The 21708-nt window shown below is 40.3% G+C and overlaps 1 protein-coding gene across 1 annotated transcript in view; it reads left to right on the forward strand.

Annotated features, from left to right (window-relative positions):
• Positions 1-21708, forward strand: part of COL19A1 (collagen type XIX alpha 1 chain) — a 331895-nt gene that overhangs the window by 295772 nt on the left and 14415 nt on the right. The window contains exons 42-49 of the mRNA XM_054569553.1: positions 2557-2610; positions 6294-6338; positions 9057-9101; positions 9193-9255; positions 13730-13765; positions 13900-13944; positions 16301-16471; positions 18176-18242. Of these exons, the coding sequence (XP_054425528.1) occupies positions 2557-2610; positions 6294-6338; positions 9057-9101; positions 9193-9255; positions 13730-13765; positions 13900-13944; positions 16301-16471; positions 18176-18242 (526 nt within the window). The remainder of the gene's footprint in view (positions 1-2556; positions 2611-6293; positions 6339-9056; positions 9102-9192; positions 9256-13729; positions 13766-13899; positions 13945-16300; positions 16472-18175; positions 18243-21708) is intronic.

Here is a 21708-nt window from a genome sequence, read left to right on the forward strand (position 1 = left end):
AGTACGGTTTAATAAAACTAGATGAATAAATATTAAATGAGCAAAAGAACCATAAAAAGTAATCTTTTCACATCTAAATGTATTTTCAAAGGAGATGAATTAAAGAGCTTACTTTTGTTATGGGGCACTATGTAACAAAAGCTGATTTATTTTCCCCTGAAAACATGATTTTTACCAGTTAGTACCATTTTTCAAAACCTAAATACATCATCAAGAAGCTTTGTTTTGCTACTCATTCTGTTCTTGCTTTATCTGTAACTTTTTTGTGTATTTACCAAATATATCTTCATTCTAATTTAATTTTCTTTCATCGTGTTGATAAAAATTTCCTCGTGGTCTTTCCTCTCATCCTCACACACACAGAACAGCCCCTCTGACATCCCCCCTGAATCATTCTAGACTTCTCACTAGCTTTTCTGGAACATTCAAGTTTTATCATTAATAACTGCAGGTTAAGGTGAGAAAACATTTTTTCAAAAGCATTATAATAAAAAGAAAGTAAAGAAAGTGATGTAAATGCTGTCAGTTTTTCATCTAACCCAAGTATATTTGTAGGGAAAACACTTACCTGTTGCTTAGCCTATGTAAAGTTGTAGTTTATATTTATGAAACCATTGCTTAAAAAGTATAAAGTATGAAATTTGTTAATAAATTCTGTTTCATTTCAAAAATCATTATAATAAAAGATAAATTATAATGCACTTGGATTGGAAAGTGGGTGGCAACAAAAATACAAACCTATTTGAGTAGAATTTGAAGACATTAAGCTTCAAATTTCTTAGCAGTAACAAAAGATAAAGAATAAAAATTAATTAAAGGATATTCCTTGCTTTTAAACATGTGAATTAAGTGGGTGAAGCACAAGAACAGGATGTGGGATCATGAAATCAAATCCTGCATACCCCTTCCAGTTATCTTAGATAAAGCTTGGAAAGTGCTCTTTTGGACCCTATATCAGCACCGCCATGCAACTGTATTTCCCACCGGGCACCCAGTATGGAGAAATAATATCTCATGCCATCAAAATGAGGTAGGGATTGTAGAATTTTAGGTCACAAGTAGAAAATGGAAAAGTCATGTGGAGGTGGGTAGAGAGAGATTTATTCTTGGAGCACCCATCAAATCCCATGACACTAGACCACCTGCGTCTCTGGTCTGCTCCATAAACCTTTATAGATGAAAATTACCTTTAATTGAATTAATTGTCTTCTGAGGTACTCCATTTCATTTCTTTAGTGTACAATTTATAAGTGACTTTCAATTAAATATTTAATTATTAGCTACTTTTAAACAAATAGTGATTGATTGGCTGAGCACCTTCCTCTGTCCTGAGGATTATTGGGAATGTAAACAAAGACAATTAAAGAGTTTATTTCCTTTGTCAATAGCCCAAAGACTCTTTTACAGAGCTTTATGCAGAACAGAATTTGAGTATCTTTTTTCTGATTGGCAGGTTACATATTAATGGACATTTTTAGAGATTTCTGAAGTATAAAATTATCAATGAGTCTGTTTCTGTTTCAATGGTTTCCAGAAGGAAATGGGGTTGGGAGGATGGGTGAAAAAGGGATTGAGAAATACAGATTGTTAGTTACAAAATAATCATGGGGATGTAAAGTTCAGCATGTGAAACGTAGTCAATGATATTGTAATAGCTGTGCATGGCGCCAGGTAAGTACTTGAATTATCAGAGGGATCACTTTGTAAATCATATCATTGTCTAATCTCTATGCTGTGCACCTGAAACTAATATAAAATAATATTAAACGTCAACTATAACTGAAAAATATTTTCTTAAAAAATTGAGAAAAAGAGAAGTAAAAATATCAAGTTATATGCTATCCACTTTATCTCTTTTGATTTAAAAGCTTTAATGTCTAGTTGTTCAAAGTTAGCAGCTTTCTTTGCTCTAACTCTTCTAAATGTGTCCCTTGAGGACCTAACTTGTCTCTAGGTAATGCAAGACCACAAATGAATATGTAAAATACTTTTTAATGGAAATGTTTACCCATCTCCTCTCAGTGACACATCAGCCTGGTCAATAACTTTTAGAATCATTGGAGATGCTGCTCCTGGGGTCATCCTGAGCCGTCCCCAGCTGCAGCGAAGACTGGAGGATGACACACGGGGCTCTGAGGGTTCCATCTTCATCTGCTCCTGAAGGGTTTAGTCTCCTTCTCTGGTAATCGAGCAGCCCCAGGTGCTTCACAAACTGGCAAATTTCATTAAGGCACAGCCTTACCGTCTGATTCCTGTTGCAGTTCGAGTTATCACTGACTAGAGGGATTCATTCTGGTTAGGTTCTTAATCAGAATAAAAACAATTAATCAGACAATAAACTCGTACTTCTCCAGGGAATAGCTTTATTCGCAAACTATTTTCAAACACCAAATGCAAGGATACAAATTCTTGACAATAAAGCATACCATTTACTTGCTAGATTACCAATCAATGTTTGAGGGATTTTTTTTTAGGCAAAAATATATCTTTGCTTTTGAACCAAATGCTTTTCCTTTTGATCATTGCTCCTGAGTTTCTTGTGCTTATGTTTAACAGGGAGAACCTGGGGCAATGGGTTTGCCAGGACTAGAGGGATTTCCAGGCATAAAGGTGAGTACAGGGGTTAGAAATGTATTCACTGATTCAACATTCAAACATGTTTACTGCACACCTACTGTTATATCAGGAACTGTTTTAGGTTTGGGAATACATGAGGGAACAGAACAGACTAAAATCTCTGCCCTTATGGAACTTATATTCCAAGAAGAAGATACAGAAACCAAACAAACAGAAATAACTAAATAATGTTGTGGGTCAGTGCTAACAGGAAGAAAAAGTAGAGCAAGTTACGGTGAACAAGGAATGCTGAAGGGGAGCATGCTGATTTTTAGATAGGGTGATCTGAGAAGGCAAAAGCTGGTCAAAGACTTGAAAAAGGTCAGGGAGTGGGAGGAGCTAGCCAATCTTCTTCCAGTCTGCAGGAAGAATGTTCCAGACAAGATGAATAAGTTCTGGAGATCGGATGTATAGTATGGCGACAATAGGTAACAATATTAAACTTTTTGCTTGAAATTTGCTAAGTGTTCTCACTACACACACACACACACACACAGTCATGGCTATGTGAAGTGATGGAGATGTTAATTAGTTTGATTGTGCTGATTATTGCACAATATAAATATATATCAAGTCATGAAGGTGCACATGTTAAATATGTACATTTTTTTAAAAAGGAAACAAGAGGTCTAAGTGACATGAGCATTCTTGCTCCCTCCAAGGACACCAGGGGGAGTGAATGAGGAGAGTGTGGTAGATGAGATCACCAAAGGAATGATCGGGGGCTTCTTAAAAAGGGGGGAGGATCAAGGACTGACCCCTGAGCCCTCAACATCAATAGATCAGGGAGCAAAGAAGGAACTGGCCAGGGAGGCTAGGATGGAATGGCCAGGGAGGTAGAAGGATAACTCGGTGTCCTGAAAACCAACTACAGATATTGTGTTAAGGAAAGGGGAGTGATCACCTTCCTCAAATAATGGCCAATAGGTCAAGTGTGATGGGGACAGGGTCAAGTACGATGGCTGGTCAAGTATTGACCATTGCATTTAGCAATGTAGAGGTCATGTATCACCAAAGTAATTATTATTAATTCACTATATTGGTAGGAGCAACTGCTGGACCTGAATGAGAGAGTAAGGAAAAAAAGAACTAGGGACAGCAAATAGAGTATTAACATGCTCAAGGAGTTATGCTGCAAAGAAATTGGCCAGTGGCCACTGAAGGAAGGAGGGCAAAATTTTATTAAATGGATTTTAAGACCATAGACATACCAGAATGTTTTGTATGCTAAAGAGATGATCCAGTAGAAAGTGGAGGGTGGGGAATGATATAGGAGGAAAGGAAAGAACTTCTGGAACATCCCCAAATAGCTAAGAGGGGTGGGGTTTGGCTTCAGAGAGGAGCTTGGGTGGTTCCTCTATGGTAGCAGGTGGAAAGGAGACGCATGGGGGTGCAGATGCTGATATGTGGAAAGATGAAGCGGTTGGAGTCTATAGAGTTGAGTTTTTTCCTAATTGCTTAAATTTTCCAAGATGGAGGAAGCAAGGTCATCGTGGGATAGCGAGGTAGGGAGAAGAGGTTAGAGATTTAAGGAGAAGCTCTTCTAGGAGAGGGAGAGAGTCCAGGGACCGCAGAGTGTGATGGTTGGATGATCCCAGAGGCCCCCTTAAGATTCATGGTCATGCACTGAAGTGAGACAGGTCAGCAAAATACTACGTGTTTTTCCAGCCATGTACACACTCAGATGAAGATGCGAAATAGGAGAGGAGTTGTATTTAAACAAGGTTCCGGTTTTGACAGATGGATACTAGAAGCAACAATGGGTCAAAAGAGTTAGCATTATACACAAGAGAGTGATTATAACAAGTGACCATGGAGTTTAAATAAGGGTAATATATAAGAGAGAGAGGCCACCCAGGGGACGAAGAATAATGAAAATCTGTACCATCAGTGGATTAGGGGTCTTGGTGGCATCAAAAGTTTGGGGGCTTCGAGTACTCAAGGGAATAGATTATAACGATAGGAGATAGTGGTCCAAGGTTGGAATGCATGAAATTGAGATTATGAGGGGATGCAGTTATGGTGCTTGACAAGGTCTCAGGTATAACTTTGGACATAATAAAGAAGCCAGATCATTGGAGGAGGGTGGTTCAAAGGACTCAGAGACCTGATTGTTGGAAGGGCCATCCTGTCAGAGGTCTCTTAACGTTCATCTTTATCAGATATATAAATGTCTCTACTGAATGAAAAAGTCTAGCATATTCATTATAAGGTAAAAACCCCATAATTTAAAAAGAAGACAGTGAAACTAACAGGAATTACCTGTTCCCATTGTTTGCCCACTTTTCTATTAGTTCTTTTCCTATTTGACTCTAGCTACGTTTTATATATTAAAGACATAACTTCTATCTTATGTGTTGGAGTTTTTATCCTAGTTCATCTTTGCCTTCCATTTTTATGTTTTATCTTATTGTATATGTAAAGAAAACTTTATGTAGTCAAATATAAAACTATTTTTCTTTATGACTCTTGTTTTGCTTTTATACCGTCACGGCTTTTATTCTTATGCTCAGCCACAGATAGGGACTTATATTCTCATCCATTCCATACTTCATATTATTTTAGTTTTTACATAATCCACATGAAATTTACACAGAATATAATATAAAAAGAAGAATCAAAAATTTTTTTAAAAAATTATTCCATTATTAGCACTATTTGTTGAATAACACATCCCTTTCTTTACTAAAATTCTGCTATATGTCTTGGTCTGTTTTTGAGGTTTCTTTATTTTCCACTGATACCCTGCTTAATCTTTTGCCAACATTTCACTATTTCAATTGTTAGAACTTTTTTATGTTTAAACACTGGTATTTGTAAATCTTATTCTTCTTTTAAGTTTTTAACAATTTTATCCTTTATTTATTATCCTGACTGGACTGTGATATTATTTGATCAAGCTGCAATTTTATAAGAATTGCATTAAATTTATAAATCAGTTTGGCTAGCAATGACAGCTTTACACATGGTCTTGCCCTCCAAGAACAAAACACATCTCTTCATTTAATCAAGTCTTCTTTTATGTCCCTGAAGGAAGTTATGAAGTTTTTTAATGTAGGTTCTGCTCAATAAAAATTGCCATTTTATTAGCCCATATATAATCATTAGTATTTTTAGCATTGTCAGCTTTATCTAAAATACCACATTGCCTTTGGGAAAAAATGTTGAGTCACTCTACTGTTCACAGCAATTCAAGGGATCTTCTGACTGACCTAACAAGAACTACAAGATCCCGTATTCTAAATATCTTTATTCTAACTCTACATCCAATGAGACAAGTATAGGAAAAGCTTTCAACTAGAATTCAATATGCTCAGTCTTTTAAATATTGGTAATGAATTACTTTTGAGTGTGTGGAATAAAAATATCGACTAATTTTAGCTATAAATATAGAGTCTTGTTAAAAACTAGGTCACAGAAATGATAACATGAATGCTTCTTTTCATTGAGATTATTTGCTTTAGTTTTATGGAGGAAAAAAGCTAACAGTTTCAGCAGACTACTCATTTTGTCTTTTTTCCATCTACCTTCTAGCATCACACCAGCTGATACTGATAATACTTATCAATTCCAAAGAAAAGCTTTACCTAATTCAAATAATTGAGTACTAATTTTATAGGTAAAAATTTTACAGACATCATTATAAGTACCTTTTTTTTTTTCAAAAATTCCAACAGGGAGATCGAGGCCCAGCAGGTCCCCCAGGAATAGCCGGCATGTCGGTGAGTCCAAATGATCTCACATTATTTTCTCAGGTGAACAGTTTTGTCTCCACATTAAACCTGTGGGTCAAGGAGGACTGGGGAACACATGGTAACTCTTATGACACTAGGTTCCTGAAATCTCTAGTTTAAAAAATAGAGCCGTCAGTTCCTCTCACACCTCAGGAATACTCCTTCATTTTCATCTTTTTCTTATTTTTTGTCAATTTTTTTCTTCCCAACTCTTTAAGAGGGGTGGGGGAGCCCAGTTACCTGTGATGATACATTAATATACAAGCACAGCTTTGAGAAGTTTGTTTTGTTTCTCTACTTTTGACATTTGTCAAGGTTTCCTGGTCCTCAAATGGTAAAGGTCTCCTCCTCAGGCATGTACTTCAAGTTCTTCGTGTTAAACTGCAATCTGCCTGAGTTTTTCCTCAGCCCAGCATTATTAGCAGAGCTTTATTGCTGCTAATGGTTCCTCATAAACTAACCCTTCAATAATATCAATCATTTTTGTTGCTCTCTGATGTCAAATGTTTTAATCTCACCAAGGTCTTATCAAATAAATAGAAAGAGCTCCAGGAAAGGTTGAAATCATTTCTCTGAGCCCTAGGGATCATTCTGATCTTCGTTTGTGATGCTCTAATTAAAATTGTGTGGCCATGCTTTATGAATAACGGCCCATTTATCGTCTCGCTGGGTGCCCCTGCAAGGTAGATGCAGGGTAGGAAAGTCCACGGTAACCGCGCGCTGCAACATGAGAAAGAGAAAAGGGCTTGTCTATCACCACCCACCGCTCCCCTCCACCACCCAGAGCCCCTGGCCACCGGCCACTGTGCTACCCACCGCCACCGACCACCGCCCTGTCCCTCGAAAAGGCCAATAGCCACTCTTCTTTGCGCTATTTAGTTCCTAAATTGAATAACAAAAATTAAAACCTGTCCACAGTCCACAGAAGACCATCCGTCACAGAGGATGGCATATCCTTATTTAGCTGTTCTAGACCAAGTTAAAATATTAGTATGATTGAAAAGTAATGTGGAAATATTTTCTTTAGCAAGCACTACAGAATATTTTATACAAGAAAATATTCTTCTTAGAAGTTGGCTCACAGCTTATCCCATTCCTCCTCCTCTCCCCTCACAACCATTCCTAGCAATGTGTTTGGAACTCTGTTTCCCAAATTGCCCCAAGTCCCCTCACAACCTGCGCCCCTTATTTCCATTCACAGTCTGTTTTTGTTCCCACGTGGTATAATGAAGCTTAACGCCCCACTGTATTCACCTAGGTGTGACTACAAATTACTTTTGGCTATTACTCTAAATTAAATCTCTCTTCAGAGAAATATCATTGGCAACCATTGAAGATGTTTAAAAAATCAGTGACAGACTCCGAAGGCAATCCAAATGAAGAATTTCCAAGATATTTTTGAAGGCCAAAACATGATTGAAATAAGGGGTAAAATGCAGTTTTTTTATCTCATAACTGAGAGAATAAACTGACAACTACAAAAATCAAGAAGGGGTGAAAAATTTTACACACGGCAAATATATAGTGATGTAATTAAATACATGACAAATTTTTATAACTGGACCTGACAGCGGCTTGAAAAATAAAATAGTTAAAAGATTCTGGAAGTAGTGATGGTGGTCACACAACAGTGTACATGTACTTAATACCACTGAATTTTACACTTAAAATGTTTAAAATGGTAGGTCTTATGAGAGAGATATATATATAATAATCATAAGATTATCATAATCTTATGATATATAATCATAAGATATATATGTGCTTAAGATATATATCTCTAGATATATATATAAATAAAATAAGATATATATATCGTAACCACAGTAAGAAAAAATGTTAAGGTGATTATCTGGTTGAGACCTGCCTCATCAGACACAGCGTGGCCATTCTGCTAATCACCAAGCAGGAAGACGCCAGGCTCACAGTCCCCTCCCAGCCTCCTGTGGTCTCTAAGGTCTTAGCCATACACTTACCACCCCACTCGGCTTGTGTTTCCCAGCCATGTTAGGTCCAAGAGACGGGGCCTTGTCAAAGGCAGCGCTCTTGTGCTTGGCCTGGACCCTTGTACACCTTCCCTCTTCCAGACTCTGCTGGACCGTCTTCCTCACTCGTCCATGCCTGTGGTCTCTCCACTGCAGGGGTTTCCCATTGTCAGTGCCCCAGGACACATCTGGTGATGTGTATTGGAGCTAATTAGTCTTGTCCTCTCCCTTTCAACAAAACAGTTTTTCAAATCAAGCATGTTCTTTGTCAAGCTATCTTACCATAAACTGAGAAACCCTCCCGCAAAACTGTAAATCTAAGAAATATGTCTTTGACCCTCTGTGCACTCCCAACACCTACAGTAAAGAAGAATTGCCAGTCAAATAGGCACCAGAGGGATTTCCAGAAATGAGGATGTATCTGTTTAATATTTTCAAAAATATTATCCTTCCCTCCTACCCATCTGAAATGCACACACATGCAGTTTCAGAGAACTGTACTCCAGCCTGTACCTGTAAGAGCTGTAAGGAACTGTAAGAGCCTGCAGGGCTGAGTTCGAGGTCCCTGAGACTCTGTCCCGTTAAGAATGCCACTTTAATGGAGAGAGCCACAGCCGGCAGCACATTAAACGCACAGGGCAGCAGGTGGGGAGGGGGCTTAAGCGAGTGGTGTCATTCAGTAATTTGGCTCCTAACATTTCTCCTTGATTTGATTCCCCAGGGGAAACCCGGAGCCCCGGGGCCTCCAGGAGTTCCAGGGGAACCGGTGAGTTGACACGTAACAGTTGTGTTTGTGTCGTACTGAGTGAAGGTTTAAAGCTCTTCTTGGCAATTAATGTTTGTGGGCGTGTCCACAGGGTGAGAGAGGACCTGCTGGAGACGTTGGTTTCCCTGGACCAGAAGGACCCTCAGGAAAGCCAGTAAGAATTTCTATGATTTAAAATTTGCCGGTTTGAGAAATGTTCTAAGCATTGTCTCTTCACCTATCTCCTCAGAAAATTTGAGATTTAAATAAGAAGTTTCTAAAGAAGTGAGTGAAGGTTTACGAGTGGCTTTGGGGATGTGGTTCTCACTGAGTGTTCTGGCTCTCGGTGAGGTATCTTTATGTCTTACACAAGAGAGAGAAAGATGAGATTTTTTTCGTTTCAAGTGTCAGAAAATTAGACCTGTTATTTCTTAAGTCAAATGTTCTCAGTGGAGTTAAAAAATAAAATGGCCCATCACATTCTAAAATGTAAAGAAACTGAAAACTCACAGATATAACACCTTTGTGTTAAGCTAAAGACTAAAGTAGAAGCTATTTTCTCAGGTTCCCTTCTTTATGTGTGGGCCTTGTTGTTACACTTTCATAAATCATTGCTGCTAAATGTATCATCCCCCTGTGTCCTAAAGAGCTCTTGGCTACTGATGTACAGTATTGCTGTGACATTGTAACAACCATTCCTACTAATTCAATTCAATGTATATATTCATCTAGTCCCTGCTGTTTGCTGACGAGGTGCTGGGCCCTAAGGGAAGGGATGTAAAGATGAATAAGACCTACCACAGGCTCAGGATTTTTCCTTCACAGAAGGTCACCGTTCCCTTGGCTTCTTTGTTTGCTGTGGTGTGTGTGGGAAAGGGGTACTATTAGGGGAAGAGGGTGCTGACTGTAAACAAGCAGCACAGAGCTCAGGAGGCCGGTTCAGTATCTTTATGAAACCTTCGGGGTCAGTGAGTTCCCTGACTACTGTCTGTCCCCAGAGGAGGCAACGTGAAGAAATGGGAAGCATCTGCCTGCCACCCAGCGTTGGGAAGATCTGGGTTTGAATTATGACGCAAAGGGTATTGTGAGTCACTTAAATAACGTGACGGAGAGTAAACATTCCCAGGGCCTGCCCATGGGAGGTGCTCCATAAATATTCGTTTCATTCCCTGCTTCCCTCTTTACCTTCCCTTACCAATTCCCCATCTCCAACCCCTGTAAGCCATCTCATAAATGCTTGCCATTCGGTTCCCTGGGGATTAGGCAGAAAGCAATTTGTGCATTCAGCAAGTATTTCTTGAGCACCTGCTACATGCTAGGCACTGTTCTGGGTGTTAGTAACTCATGGGTTTTACATTCTAGGGTAGGGATGGAGACAAATAACATATAAACGTACACACAATTTCAGTGAAGAAGATCTAAGCAGAATGAAGCACTACAGTAGCATTTACCATATTTTGCCGTGTATAAGGCACTCCTGTGCATAATGTACATCCCACACTTTTGGCCCAAACTTTCAGGAAAAATAGCTTTTGTTTTCATTTTTATTTCAATTTTTATTATTTATATTTAGATACTTATTTTTTGTATTATAATGGAATTTTAGCATTTACTTTTGAACATACTATGGTACAAGGAATTTTATGTAACAAATAATTACAAAACACAAGAACGGATACAAGGTATTTCAGGTACTACCCACGTATAATGTGTATCCGTATGTTTCCCTCAAAAATGCAGGCAAAAGTGTGCATTATACATGGCAAAATAGTAATACAGTAATAGGATGGTCAAAAAAGGTGTGCCACTTCAGCAAAACCTGCACAAAGTGAGAGATCAAGCCACAGGGAGGTTGGGGGTTGGGAGGACATTGTTTCAAGAAAAAGAAATGGCTAGTAGAGCACGGTGTGTTTAAGAACAGCAAACAGCATGACGTTCAGAATGAACTAAGCTAAAGAAAAGTGGGGAAGATCATGAGGGAGAAGTAGGCAATGACCAGGCCACAAGGAGCTTTGAAGTCTTGAAGGGAGTTTGGATTTCATTTGCCACACGATGGAAACTCTTTGGGGTGTCTGTAGAGGAGAAGGAAAATGATTGGGCTACACTTTAAAGGATCCCTGTGACTAGCGCATGGAGAGCAGACTGCGGGCAGCAGGGTGAAAGCACGGCAGCTGCCACAGTGCCCACGGGAGAGAGCCGTGGTGAGAACAGGGAGGTCCTCGGGCGTAGGAGCATTTGGGACTGAAGGCATAGCCACCCAGACTTGCTGAAGGAGCAGCTGTGGAGAGTGAGGGAGACAAATCGGAGCTGTGGTTTGGGGGACGAGCAATCCTGCCGGAATGGAGTGCTTGGTGAGATGGGGGAGACTGGAGATGGGTGGTTTGCAGAGGAAAAACCAAGAGAGGAAATGTCAAGTAAGCATGGATATAAACACCTGGAAATAATCCACGGGAGGTACTAATCTGGGTGTTTAATCCTGAGCCCGGATGGAACAGAGTCACTGTGGTAAGAAAGGAAAGAGGACCTGGCAGAAAGGCTAAGTGCAGCCAATGAGATACGAGGAAAACCAGGTGAATGAGGGGTCCTGGATGTCCAGGGAACTAAGTGTTTTAAAAGAAAGGAGTGGTAAACCTCCAGGTAAGTGACAGGGAGCTGATCATTCTCCACTGGATTTTGCAATGTGGGGGTCATGGCGGGGCAGGTTCCAGAGCGTTAGTGTCTTCAGAAGGATGGCCCAACTGAGAGGGGAAATTTTTATGACATAAGAGAGGACAGGTAACCTTGGCTGGGGAAAGAAGACCAGTATTCCACTCACAAATGGAGAATAGTCTTAGCAAAAAACAGGGCAGCTCATCCCGCTTTAACAGGAGCAGAATTCAAAATACAAATGCACGTAACTGGCAGATCTGGTACTCAGTAAAGGAAGAATCGAGGTCATCAGCTGAACATGAAGAGTGGAGTGACGACGCTGGACTTCAGAAGAGACAGGAAAACATGTGAAGGAGCACTGTGGAGGGAAGGGAAGGCAGCCCACTGAGGAAATGCAGGAGGGTGGCCTGGGAACGCGGCGGACTTCTTGCCACCCACCAAGCGAGTTTCAGACCCACCAGTTTCAGACTGGACCAAGCGAGCAAGGATGCCTGGTCCTCTTCGACCACAGTTCGCTGCTCAGAGGCAGACATGCAGTAGACAGAAATTTGGTCATACCCAGAAATGGGTTCTTCCCGATATGTGAGGTAAGGGGAGGAAGAAGCAAGCACAGTACACATAGGTTATTTAAAAATCCCTGAAAACTGGCCTCTCGTAAGCAAAACTAGTAAGTAACACTTTCACATACAAGAGGACACACATGGCACTCTTGGGTGAATTATGAGACAAGAAATAAAGGCTATGAGGGTTATTTCCTTTGTTAGATTGTTACCAAAGGCATGAATTACATTTTTACACTAGATTTATCTTCTTTTATTCAAGTGACACAGTTGTTTCTTTCATATCCTCTTCTTAATCAGCTTTATCTTTGCTGCTTGTGTTTCTGGGTGTCATAAATTCTTTGAACCATACACTTCAGGTAACATGGTCTTAGTTAAAGTACTCTAGATAATTCCCAGGACCTTTTGGAGGGGCTGGGGACTCTGGTTGGGCTCTCAGCTGTGACAGGTTTCGGTGTAATTTACAGCGGTGAAAACATGCGGTTGTCTGCAGTTCCTCACAGAATCCATTCCCTGGTGTACAATAAAAGTCTCCTCAGCTTTTCAAAGGAGCATGTCCATGCAATTGCCTGCTGGATAAGAAATCATTTTCCTCATCTTGATCTCCTTCTTCAAATCAAATCTCAAAAACACATCTGCTGTTGGACTCTAGGTATTTGATTTGACCCCCAAGTGATTTCCCTTCTCACATCTCCCAGCTGATAGTTCTCCCTGACTTATAAATCTCCAAGCAGGACTGGGCTTTATTACCACCTCCAGAACTGCCTTATAAAGTTTGGGAAACTTCTAGTTTACTAATAAAAAAGGCACTACTTAATACTCTCAAAAACCATGATTACAGAGTCCTTACTTTTATATATTCCAGCTGAAAAATAACAATCGTTCTCTAGTTGACAGTTTATTTCATATTAAGATCATGCTCTCGCCATGTTATGAAATTTCCCCGGCAGCAACTGAGACCATTTAGTGGGAATGACTCTCATGCTGGAAAAAATTGTTAGGCAGAAGGAGTAAATGCCACACACCAGCCACCTAGCACTAAGGGCACCTTCTTATTTCTCAGAATGCATCTCATAGAATAAGCAGGGGAAATTGCCCCATTGCCTGTTTACAGAAAGCTAGGCATTTTCTGGTATTTCACTAAATCTTTAGTTTTAAGGCCATTATTTTATCTTCATTTTATAAGTGTAGAAGCTGATACTATTAAGGTTAAGTAAATTACCTAAAGTAAATGGAACTTTCAAATGACAGAGTCAGAATTTAAATTCAGGGCTGTCTGGTTGTATCGATTTTGTTTTCCATTTCCACCACGCTGCGTCGCCAAAATCTCAGTGGAAATATGATTAAGTCCTTGCAACTTTACCCTTTTGTTGTGTGTTACCCTTAACCATATCTGTTAGCACAGAATTAGAAATATTAACCTTTTTTTTGTCTTTGCAGGGAATAAATGGAAAAGATGGACTACCTGGTGTTCAGGTATGGAAAATACCATTTAAAATAAATGTTCTAATGCAAAATTGCAGAATATCTGACAGCAGAATATCTGGTGGGGTAGACTGAGGGAAAATCCCAGCAGGCAGTGATTGTCTGTGTCGATGTCTGTTTTTCAGGGTGTCGTGGGTAAGCCCGGAGACAGAGGCCCCAAAGGAGAGCGGGTATGGAGACGCTGTTTGCATTGTTATTTAAGTGTCTACCACAACTGTCCCATCCTTTGAGTTCACAATTATGTATGTAGACCTCCTAAAAATCTCCCAGGATGAAAAGGGCAGAATGTATGTAAACCTAGGTCTCTGCTAGACATAAAATAGGGCAATTACAGGCCCCAGAAGCAGGCCATAGGGCAGATATATGCTTGGCTTTTTTATACACAGCTCAGTCTAGTTTGCTACTTTGGTTTGGAAAGCTTTATCATCCTCCTGTCTCAGACACATATCCCCGCTATAACCATCACCCATGTTCTTTTTACCTAGAGTAGGGTTTCGGCACTGTTGGTATTTGGGGCAGTAAGTCTTTGTTGTAGGTGTCTGTTCTGTGCACTGTAGGATAATTAGCAGATCCCTGGGCTCTGTCCACTAGATGGAGTAGCACAACCCTCCCTCCAATTGTGATGACCGCAGAGGTCTCCAGACATCACCAAATGCCTCCTGGGGAGCGAAGTTGCCTTAGTTGACATCCCCTCACATAGTGGAGTACTGAAATGAGTAAGGGGTAGTGTAAGGGGGTGAGGAACGGCAAGGGCAGCTGAATGTATAAAGTCACTGCTTATGCCACTTACGTCGTATGCTTTTATTTTAATTGTTCTGGTTGTTACTATCATTATTCCAATGTCCTACTCTGTTGCTGAGTGAGCCTGCACATTTTCTCGTAGAACTTGAGTCATTCCACTGCAACAGGTTACTCAAGCTTTCTTATGCAGTGGGACTCCAGTGAGGCCTGCTAGTGTGTGTGTGTGTGTGTGTGTGTGTGTGTATTGGTGTCTAGTTTACTAGTCTTCACTTATTATTCTGTAAGTAATCCATGAAAACTGAAGGAAATATGAAAATAGAGATATTATAAATACAAAAAAATTCTACCTTGGCCCATTACACAGAGACAAGTACTATTGATATTTTGGCCCTATTTCCATCTTTCTCACTCTTACACATAACATACACATACACTTAATATATCAATACAAGTGAATATATACTTTTTCCAAAAGAGGACTCATAATTTTTTTAAATGACGTTTTTTTGTCTAATGATATGTACTATCTTTCTACTCAAGTCAATATATATCAACAATTACCTTTTAGTGGCTCTACGTTATTACACTGTTTGCATATACCTTATTTCACCTACCCAGTCCCCCTTTGGGGAGTATTTAGGTTTTTTCCAGTTTTCTTATGATAAACATCACTATAAAGAACATCCTTGTGCTTAAATTATAAAATAATTTTAATATGTTAAAGATTGTGCTTATTTTGCCCATGATCAGGGAATTGATCAACTGTGCTAGTATTTCTTTTATTTCTTTTTTTATGTTAACAATCTCAGATACTTCTCCAAAATGTGAACTGGATTGATGTATGCAGATACATTTTTATAACTAAGATGGTAGCACTGAAATTAGGTCCATCTATGTTTTCTTCTTTCTACACCTCTTTATTCCATGATCCAACAGATCTCTATAATTGTTTGTTTGTTTTCATTATTTTTTTAATCAAGAGAAATAGAATTGGACTTTTGCAGAGAAGCCACAGATAAAACAGTACTACAGCGAGACACAGGGCAGCTTCCCTGCACCATGCCCTCATATTTGGTGTGGTCATCACCTCCTGGAGTGGTGGGACTGAATATTTGAAACCTTAAACACCTGCCATGGTCGACTTCCTTCTCTCATCTCTGTCTCTCTCTCTCCCCCCTCACAATGTCTCTCTCTCTCTTACACACACACACACACACACACACACATACATACACACACACCCTCACATAAAATGCAAGTGCAGAAGCCAACCCACAGTATCTAATAAAGACCAAACATACCAAAGCAAGCAGGAGAAAAGAAAAGCACATGATTTAGGAGGTATTTTGAGTGTCCTGAGGTTTTTCTGAGTGAAAAATCTCAGCGATGAAATCCGCTTGACAATCTTCCTTTATTATTGCAAAGGAGACCAGGCCTGAAGTGACAGCTGCTATTGACTTTCAAAAGTGTCATTATTCTAAACTGGAAACTGAGCACAACTGGCATGGTCGCTGACTTTTTACTGAGTGCCTTCAACATGCCAGGCATTGTTCTAAGCACTTTACTTGAGTTAACTCATTTATTTCTCAGCACCACCCTGCTTCATGGGTACCATTAATATCCTCACTTTATGAACGAGAAAGCTTGGGCACAGAGAATTTAATTCACTTATCCAAGGTCCTACAGCTAGTAAGTGCCAATATTAATCTAGATCTTTTGCTCTTAACCACAACTGTTGCAGCTATAGAAGAGATTGTTCTTTATAATTAATTTTTTCTTTGACAGGGTGATCAAGGAATTCCAGGAGACAGAGGCCCACAAGGTGAACAGGGAAAGCCAGGCCTTCCGGGCACGAAGGGAGCCATCGGTCCTGTGGGACCACCAGGAATCAAGGGCTCTATGGGGTCCCCTGGACACCAAGGCCCCCCGGGCCATCCGGGCACCCCCGGCGTTCCGGTAAGTGGTACTGAGAGCGCCAGGCGCTCCGGGCTGGCACTGACCACATGTCCCTTTTCCCATGAAAGCAATAATTTTTTCAAAATAAATAAAATGAATCTGAACTGGTCTCTGCGAGGGTACCGGAGCTGTCATTTCTTTCAGGTTATGTACCAGACGCTCTGCTAAGCATGCAGTGTGCATTGCCCCGCTGGGCCCTCACCGCCAACCCGGGAGGCCGGGCGTGCTTTCTGTCCCACCGTGACACATACAGAAACTGAGGGTTGACTTCTCCCTGGTCACGATTACTTAGTGGGTCAGACCTATGTTCCACTGACCCCAAAGCCATGCTCTTAAATAGTATCTACCAAGTCTCCTTACACTACGCAGAAAATACATACTATGTCTGCTTCATATTAAAACTCCATTTTGTTGAATAGCAGAACAACAGATCTCCTCTGAGCAGTGCTTTGAAGTGGAGATCAGGCGGGCCAAGGGTTTTGGTTACAGAGGCCCGTGTCTTCATCGGTGTCCCCAGGAGGCAGGGTGGATGGCCGTTCCACCAAGCAACTGAATCTGGAACTGCCCACGTCAGGGAGAAAGGAGAGCCGTGGGGCAAGGACGGGGTGATGAGGACATGCTGCCCTCAGATAACAGTTGTTACCAGACACAGGGTCAAACTGAGCACTCCCACAATTTTCACGCTTCTTTATTTTTACCCCCTCTCCCTAAACTCTACTTGAATAAAGCCTGTAGAATGACCTCTCCATGCTGGGTCAATAATTGGTATTAAATGCATTAATTCAAGTTCATTTGTCCCATGCGCAGTGAAAATAAAATGTTGAAATAGGGGTATTCATGGAACTGTGTGTCCTAGGAGCCGTCATTGCTTTCTGTGCCCATCACACTGTCTTTCACGCCAGACCCCTGGGCAGCAAGCACCAAAGACAAAGATGTGTAATAAAATACATAGAAATCCCAACCAGCATGGTCACTGATAGCTCCCTTTTAAGATATCAAGGTCTAGAGTAAAACATTACTCTTACAGATATTAGAATCTTTGCCATAGTCATGTAAATTTATTTGTTAAGTTAAAAAGTCAACTGACATCATATACATACTTGATTTTCTCTTAAAAAAGAAAATTGTTTAATACAAATATGGCTGCAAAGTTTCAATTACAGAATAAACTTTACCATGAAATGGGTAAAATTTGGTAAGTTTTGTCTCATGCAAAAAAAATATGTTAAAGAATAATCCAGCATAGAGTGCTCTTCCAGGTTGTCTTCCTTTGAAGATTCATAACAACAGTTAGATAATGACTTTACCAGTGTCCAGGAATTGGTTAGAAGTTAAATTGTGCCTGGGACATTAATATCATGATAACACTGTTCGAGTTCTGTATCTTCAGGAAATGAAGTAATATGAAATGTCTTTCCTAATTATATGAAGCCATGTCTCTCCACTTAATAGGAAATATGTTCACATCACTGGTTATGATTTCAGCCCACAGCTTTTAAAGCAATTATGCACTTCAACTTCTTTCTAGCATTTGATCAAAACATAAGATATTTATTGCTTAATATAGTCAGTTGCCAAAAGCATTTTGCTTGATAAATGTGTCTCTACAGAAGCTTCAAGCATGCATGCCAGCCCAATATTTCTATTCTCTATTCATTTGTGCTATGCTCTATTTTAACAGACCTTTTTTCTTTTTCCCTTTAGGCTGATGCAGTTTCATTCGAAGAAATAAAGAACTATATTAATCAAGAGGTTCTAAGGATTTTTGAAGGTAAGATTTTCTTAATAAACATTTCTGAATCTTTTACCAGCTCTCACCCACTGTGGGAAATCCCTTCAGCAACATTCCCAAAAGATGATCATTTAACAACTTTAAGAGGCAATCCATTTTATGATGGGGTGGCACTATTTGATAGAAAAAAATTCCTTATGCTACGTTAAAGTTGCCTCCCTTTAACTTCCTGCCACCATTCTTGGTCTGCTAAACAACACAGGTATAGTGTCTTCTGCTATTCACGTGACAGCCCTTCAAATATTTTTCTCTGCAAATATTTTTCTCTTCTATGGAGTAAGTGTGTCCAGCTCCTCCACGATCATCACCCTTGATAAATACTACATTTTTAAATGACCCTCATTCACGCAGGAGCATTTTGACCAGGACAGAGTACAGTGTCTTTTGATCTAGACCAGGGTCAGCAAACCCTGGCCCACCAGCCAGACACACTCGTCACCTGTTTTGGTACAGCCCACGTGAGAATGGGTTTTACTTTGGGGATGCGGGTGCAGGGTGCAGTACACTTTAAATGTTTTCTTAAAATGAAAATAGTATTTCATGACATGCAAAAAATTCAAATTTGTGTCCGTAAAGTTTTACTGGAGCACAATCACACTCCTTCCTTTAGGTATTTTCTCTGGCTGCTTTCATGCGAGGGCAGCAGAATTGAATCGTTGTGACATGGACGCTATAGCCTGCAAAGCCTTGAGTATTTGCTATCTGACCTTTGCACAGAAAGTTTTCTAACCCCTGATACAGACACTTCAATAACACAGCCTAAGACAATATTCCTTTTTTTTTTCAAGCATCCATGTCACACTGTTGATTCATGTTGAATTTTTAATTAATGAACAATCATGGATGTTTCTTATATAAACTTTCAAAAAATAGGTGTTTCTCCTTATACACTGTTTTCATATTTAAAATCTAAGTGTGTGATGATTTTGTGTTACCTCTTATTAAACTCCAAATGATCCGTGTTCACACATTGTTCCAACCTGAAGATGCGCTTCGGAATGTTGTCTCACAGGGCAGGTTGAGTGACCCCCATAACTTGCGTCATCTCTAAATTTCATAAGCATGTCATCATTCTAATTACTCAGAGAAAATTTAAATTTAAAAAAGAGCCAAGGATTAAGCCTTTCTAAATGCCATTGAATTCCTCCTGCCTATTTGTAAATCATCTGTTAAGCATTTGTTTTTGTGAGCTCTGAGTCCATGTAGTTGTCCTAAACTCCCTTCTGCTTTTCTTTATCTATCCATAGGATATCACATGATTTTGTCAGATGGTTTGCTAAAATCAAGATCATTCCCCTCCACTGTGAACTTAATAAAATGGGAGTTACTTGTCTTTAGAAAATAAATCCACATTGGCTCTCATGCTTCTTTGACAGAGTATCCTTCCTTTACTAAGCTAAAAACACATTTTTGAGTTTGCAAGAAATACGATTACAAAATGCCCCAAGTTCACTTTCAGTCTTTCTATTGCAAACATGGAGTTGCCACTCTTCAAGAAGCTCTGATTATTGTAAGCAGTAATTAGCATGAGAGACCAAAATTTCAGCACTTGAGTGCCCATTATCTTATTTCACATGAACACTAGACATGAGCAGAATAACACAGGGACTTTTAGCCACTTCAGTGACAAAATGGAAAAAACATACATACTTTCTTAAGAGGTCTTGATTTCATGCTGTTGATCTCAATTACCTTGATCTCTACAAAGCATCTGTATAGCGCTTTGACATGATAGTTTATTAATACAATGGTCCGTTCTTTGTTTTTCAGCTACCACTTTTCTCTTTTTCTTTTTTCTTTTCTTTTCTTTTTTTTAAACTTTGAATCAAGCACCTTGGATTAGGCTCCAAACTTTGCAGTTCAAACATTCTGTCTTGACAAGCATTTCTCAAGCCTCACTGCCTGACAAAGAATAAGACATAACAATTCTCCAGAGGAGCACTGAAGACTAGAGAAGCAGAGGCAGGACTCAGTGACAAATGAAACTCTAAGTGCCCATGTTCAAAATCCATTAAGAATAGAAAACAGCAACAGCAGAACATTAAGCCAAGCATAGGGCCCTTCCACGCGGAGCCTGGGTGAGCCACAGGGAGCCTGTCCGTGACGTCGGCCCCAGGCGCAGGACGTCTGGGGCCTCAGCACCACCGCTTCAGTAGGAGAGGGAAGTGCCAGCAAATACACGCTTTTGGATTGCAATAGAAAATTCTCCTTTCATTCTTAATTTCCATGGGTTTTCATGTCAATTATCTTTTACCTCAGGCAGCTATATTGAACTTCAACTTTGTAGAAAACCTTAGATAAAAATATATATTAAATAGTTCATCAGTCAATGAGTCTAACTTTTTTAAAGGCTGGCTAAGAATGTCAAAAAATATAACCAAGCACTATCAGAAAAATACTTTGTGTCGTGATATGAGAGGTGTTCATTTTCAATCCTGTGGATGAAGGCATGGCCCCCTGCAGCAGAGGAGACGCGGCTGCTCCTACCCGGGAGAGGCTCCCGCGCTGCCCACGGCCAGGCCACTCGGTGCTGACTCCCTCGAAAGGCTGTCAGCCTCCGAGGAAGAGGTCAGGGGAATCTGACTGCTCTTAGCTGCCTTCGGGCAGCCTCACTTGGCTGAGAGTTTCTTGACAGCTCCCCCTCTAAGGCTTCCAGCTCCCCCTCTGCATTCTAGCCCCTGCTTCCTCTCGCAGCGTCCTCCCTGCCCCCTGAAAGCCTGTGGGGCACAGCCTTCCCCAGGTCTCCCCTGGCTTCTCCTATCTCTCCTACCACCTTTCTCAGCCTCTTCCAGCTTGGCTAGGTCCACGCTCCCTCAGAAGCCCCAGATGTCTTAGCCTCAAAACAGTATTCTAAAGTGGCCCATATGGAAATTTTTTCCTGAGACTTCTAGACTCTGAGACTCCACACCTGATACTCCCTCTCCTTTTATCTCTGTTGGCACCAGCCCCACAAAGTGTTCACCTCCCAAACAAAATTGTACCTGAAACCCAAATTTAGTTATTTAGCACTTCAGTTAATTTGTCTCAAGATTATCCCAAAAAATCAGTCCATTTACTTTTCCACTGAGAAGTTACTTTTTCCATGGCTTCTGAACACTATTTACAAAAAAGAAAAAGTCCATTTTCACAAATCATAGAGCTCCAAGGTCATGGTTTTCATTTTCAGGAAACTTTCCCTATAAAAACAAAGATTGCTGGGGCTGGTGGGGCTCCGTGGATTGAGTGCTGGCCTGCGAACCGAAAGGTCACTGGTTTGATTCCCCGTCAGGGCGCATGCCTGCATTGCGGGCCAGCTTCCCACTCAGGGGCGTGCGAGAAGCAACCAATCAATGTATCTCTTGCACATTGATGTTTCTCTCCCTCTCTTTCTCCCTCCCTTCCCTTCTCCCTGAGAATAAATAAATAAAATCCTTTAAAAGATAAAGATTAATTTTCACGTGTAGAA

This window comes from Pteronotus mesoamericanus, unplaced genomic scaffold (genome assembly GCF_021234165.1).
Source record: "Pteronotus mesoamericanus isolate MK-2021 breed Mesoamerican mustached bat unplaced genomic scaffold, CSHL_Meso_final contig_20, whole genome shotgun sequence".
Classification (NCBI taxonomy): Eukaryota; Metazoa; Chordata; class Mammalia; order Chiroptera; family Mormoopidae; genus Pteronotus; species Pteronotus mesoamericanus.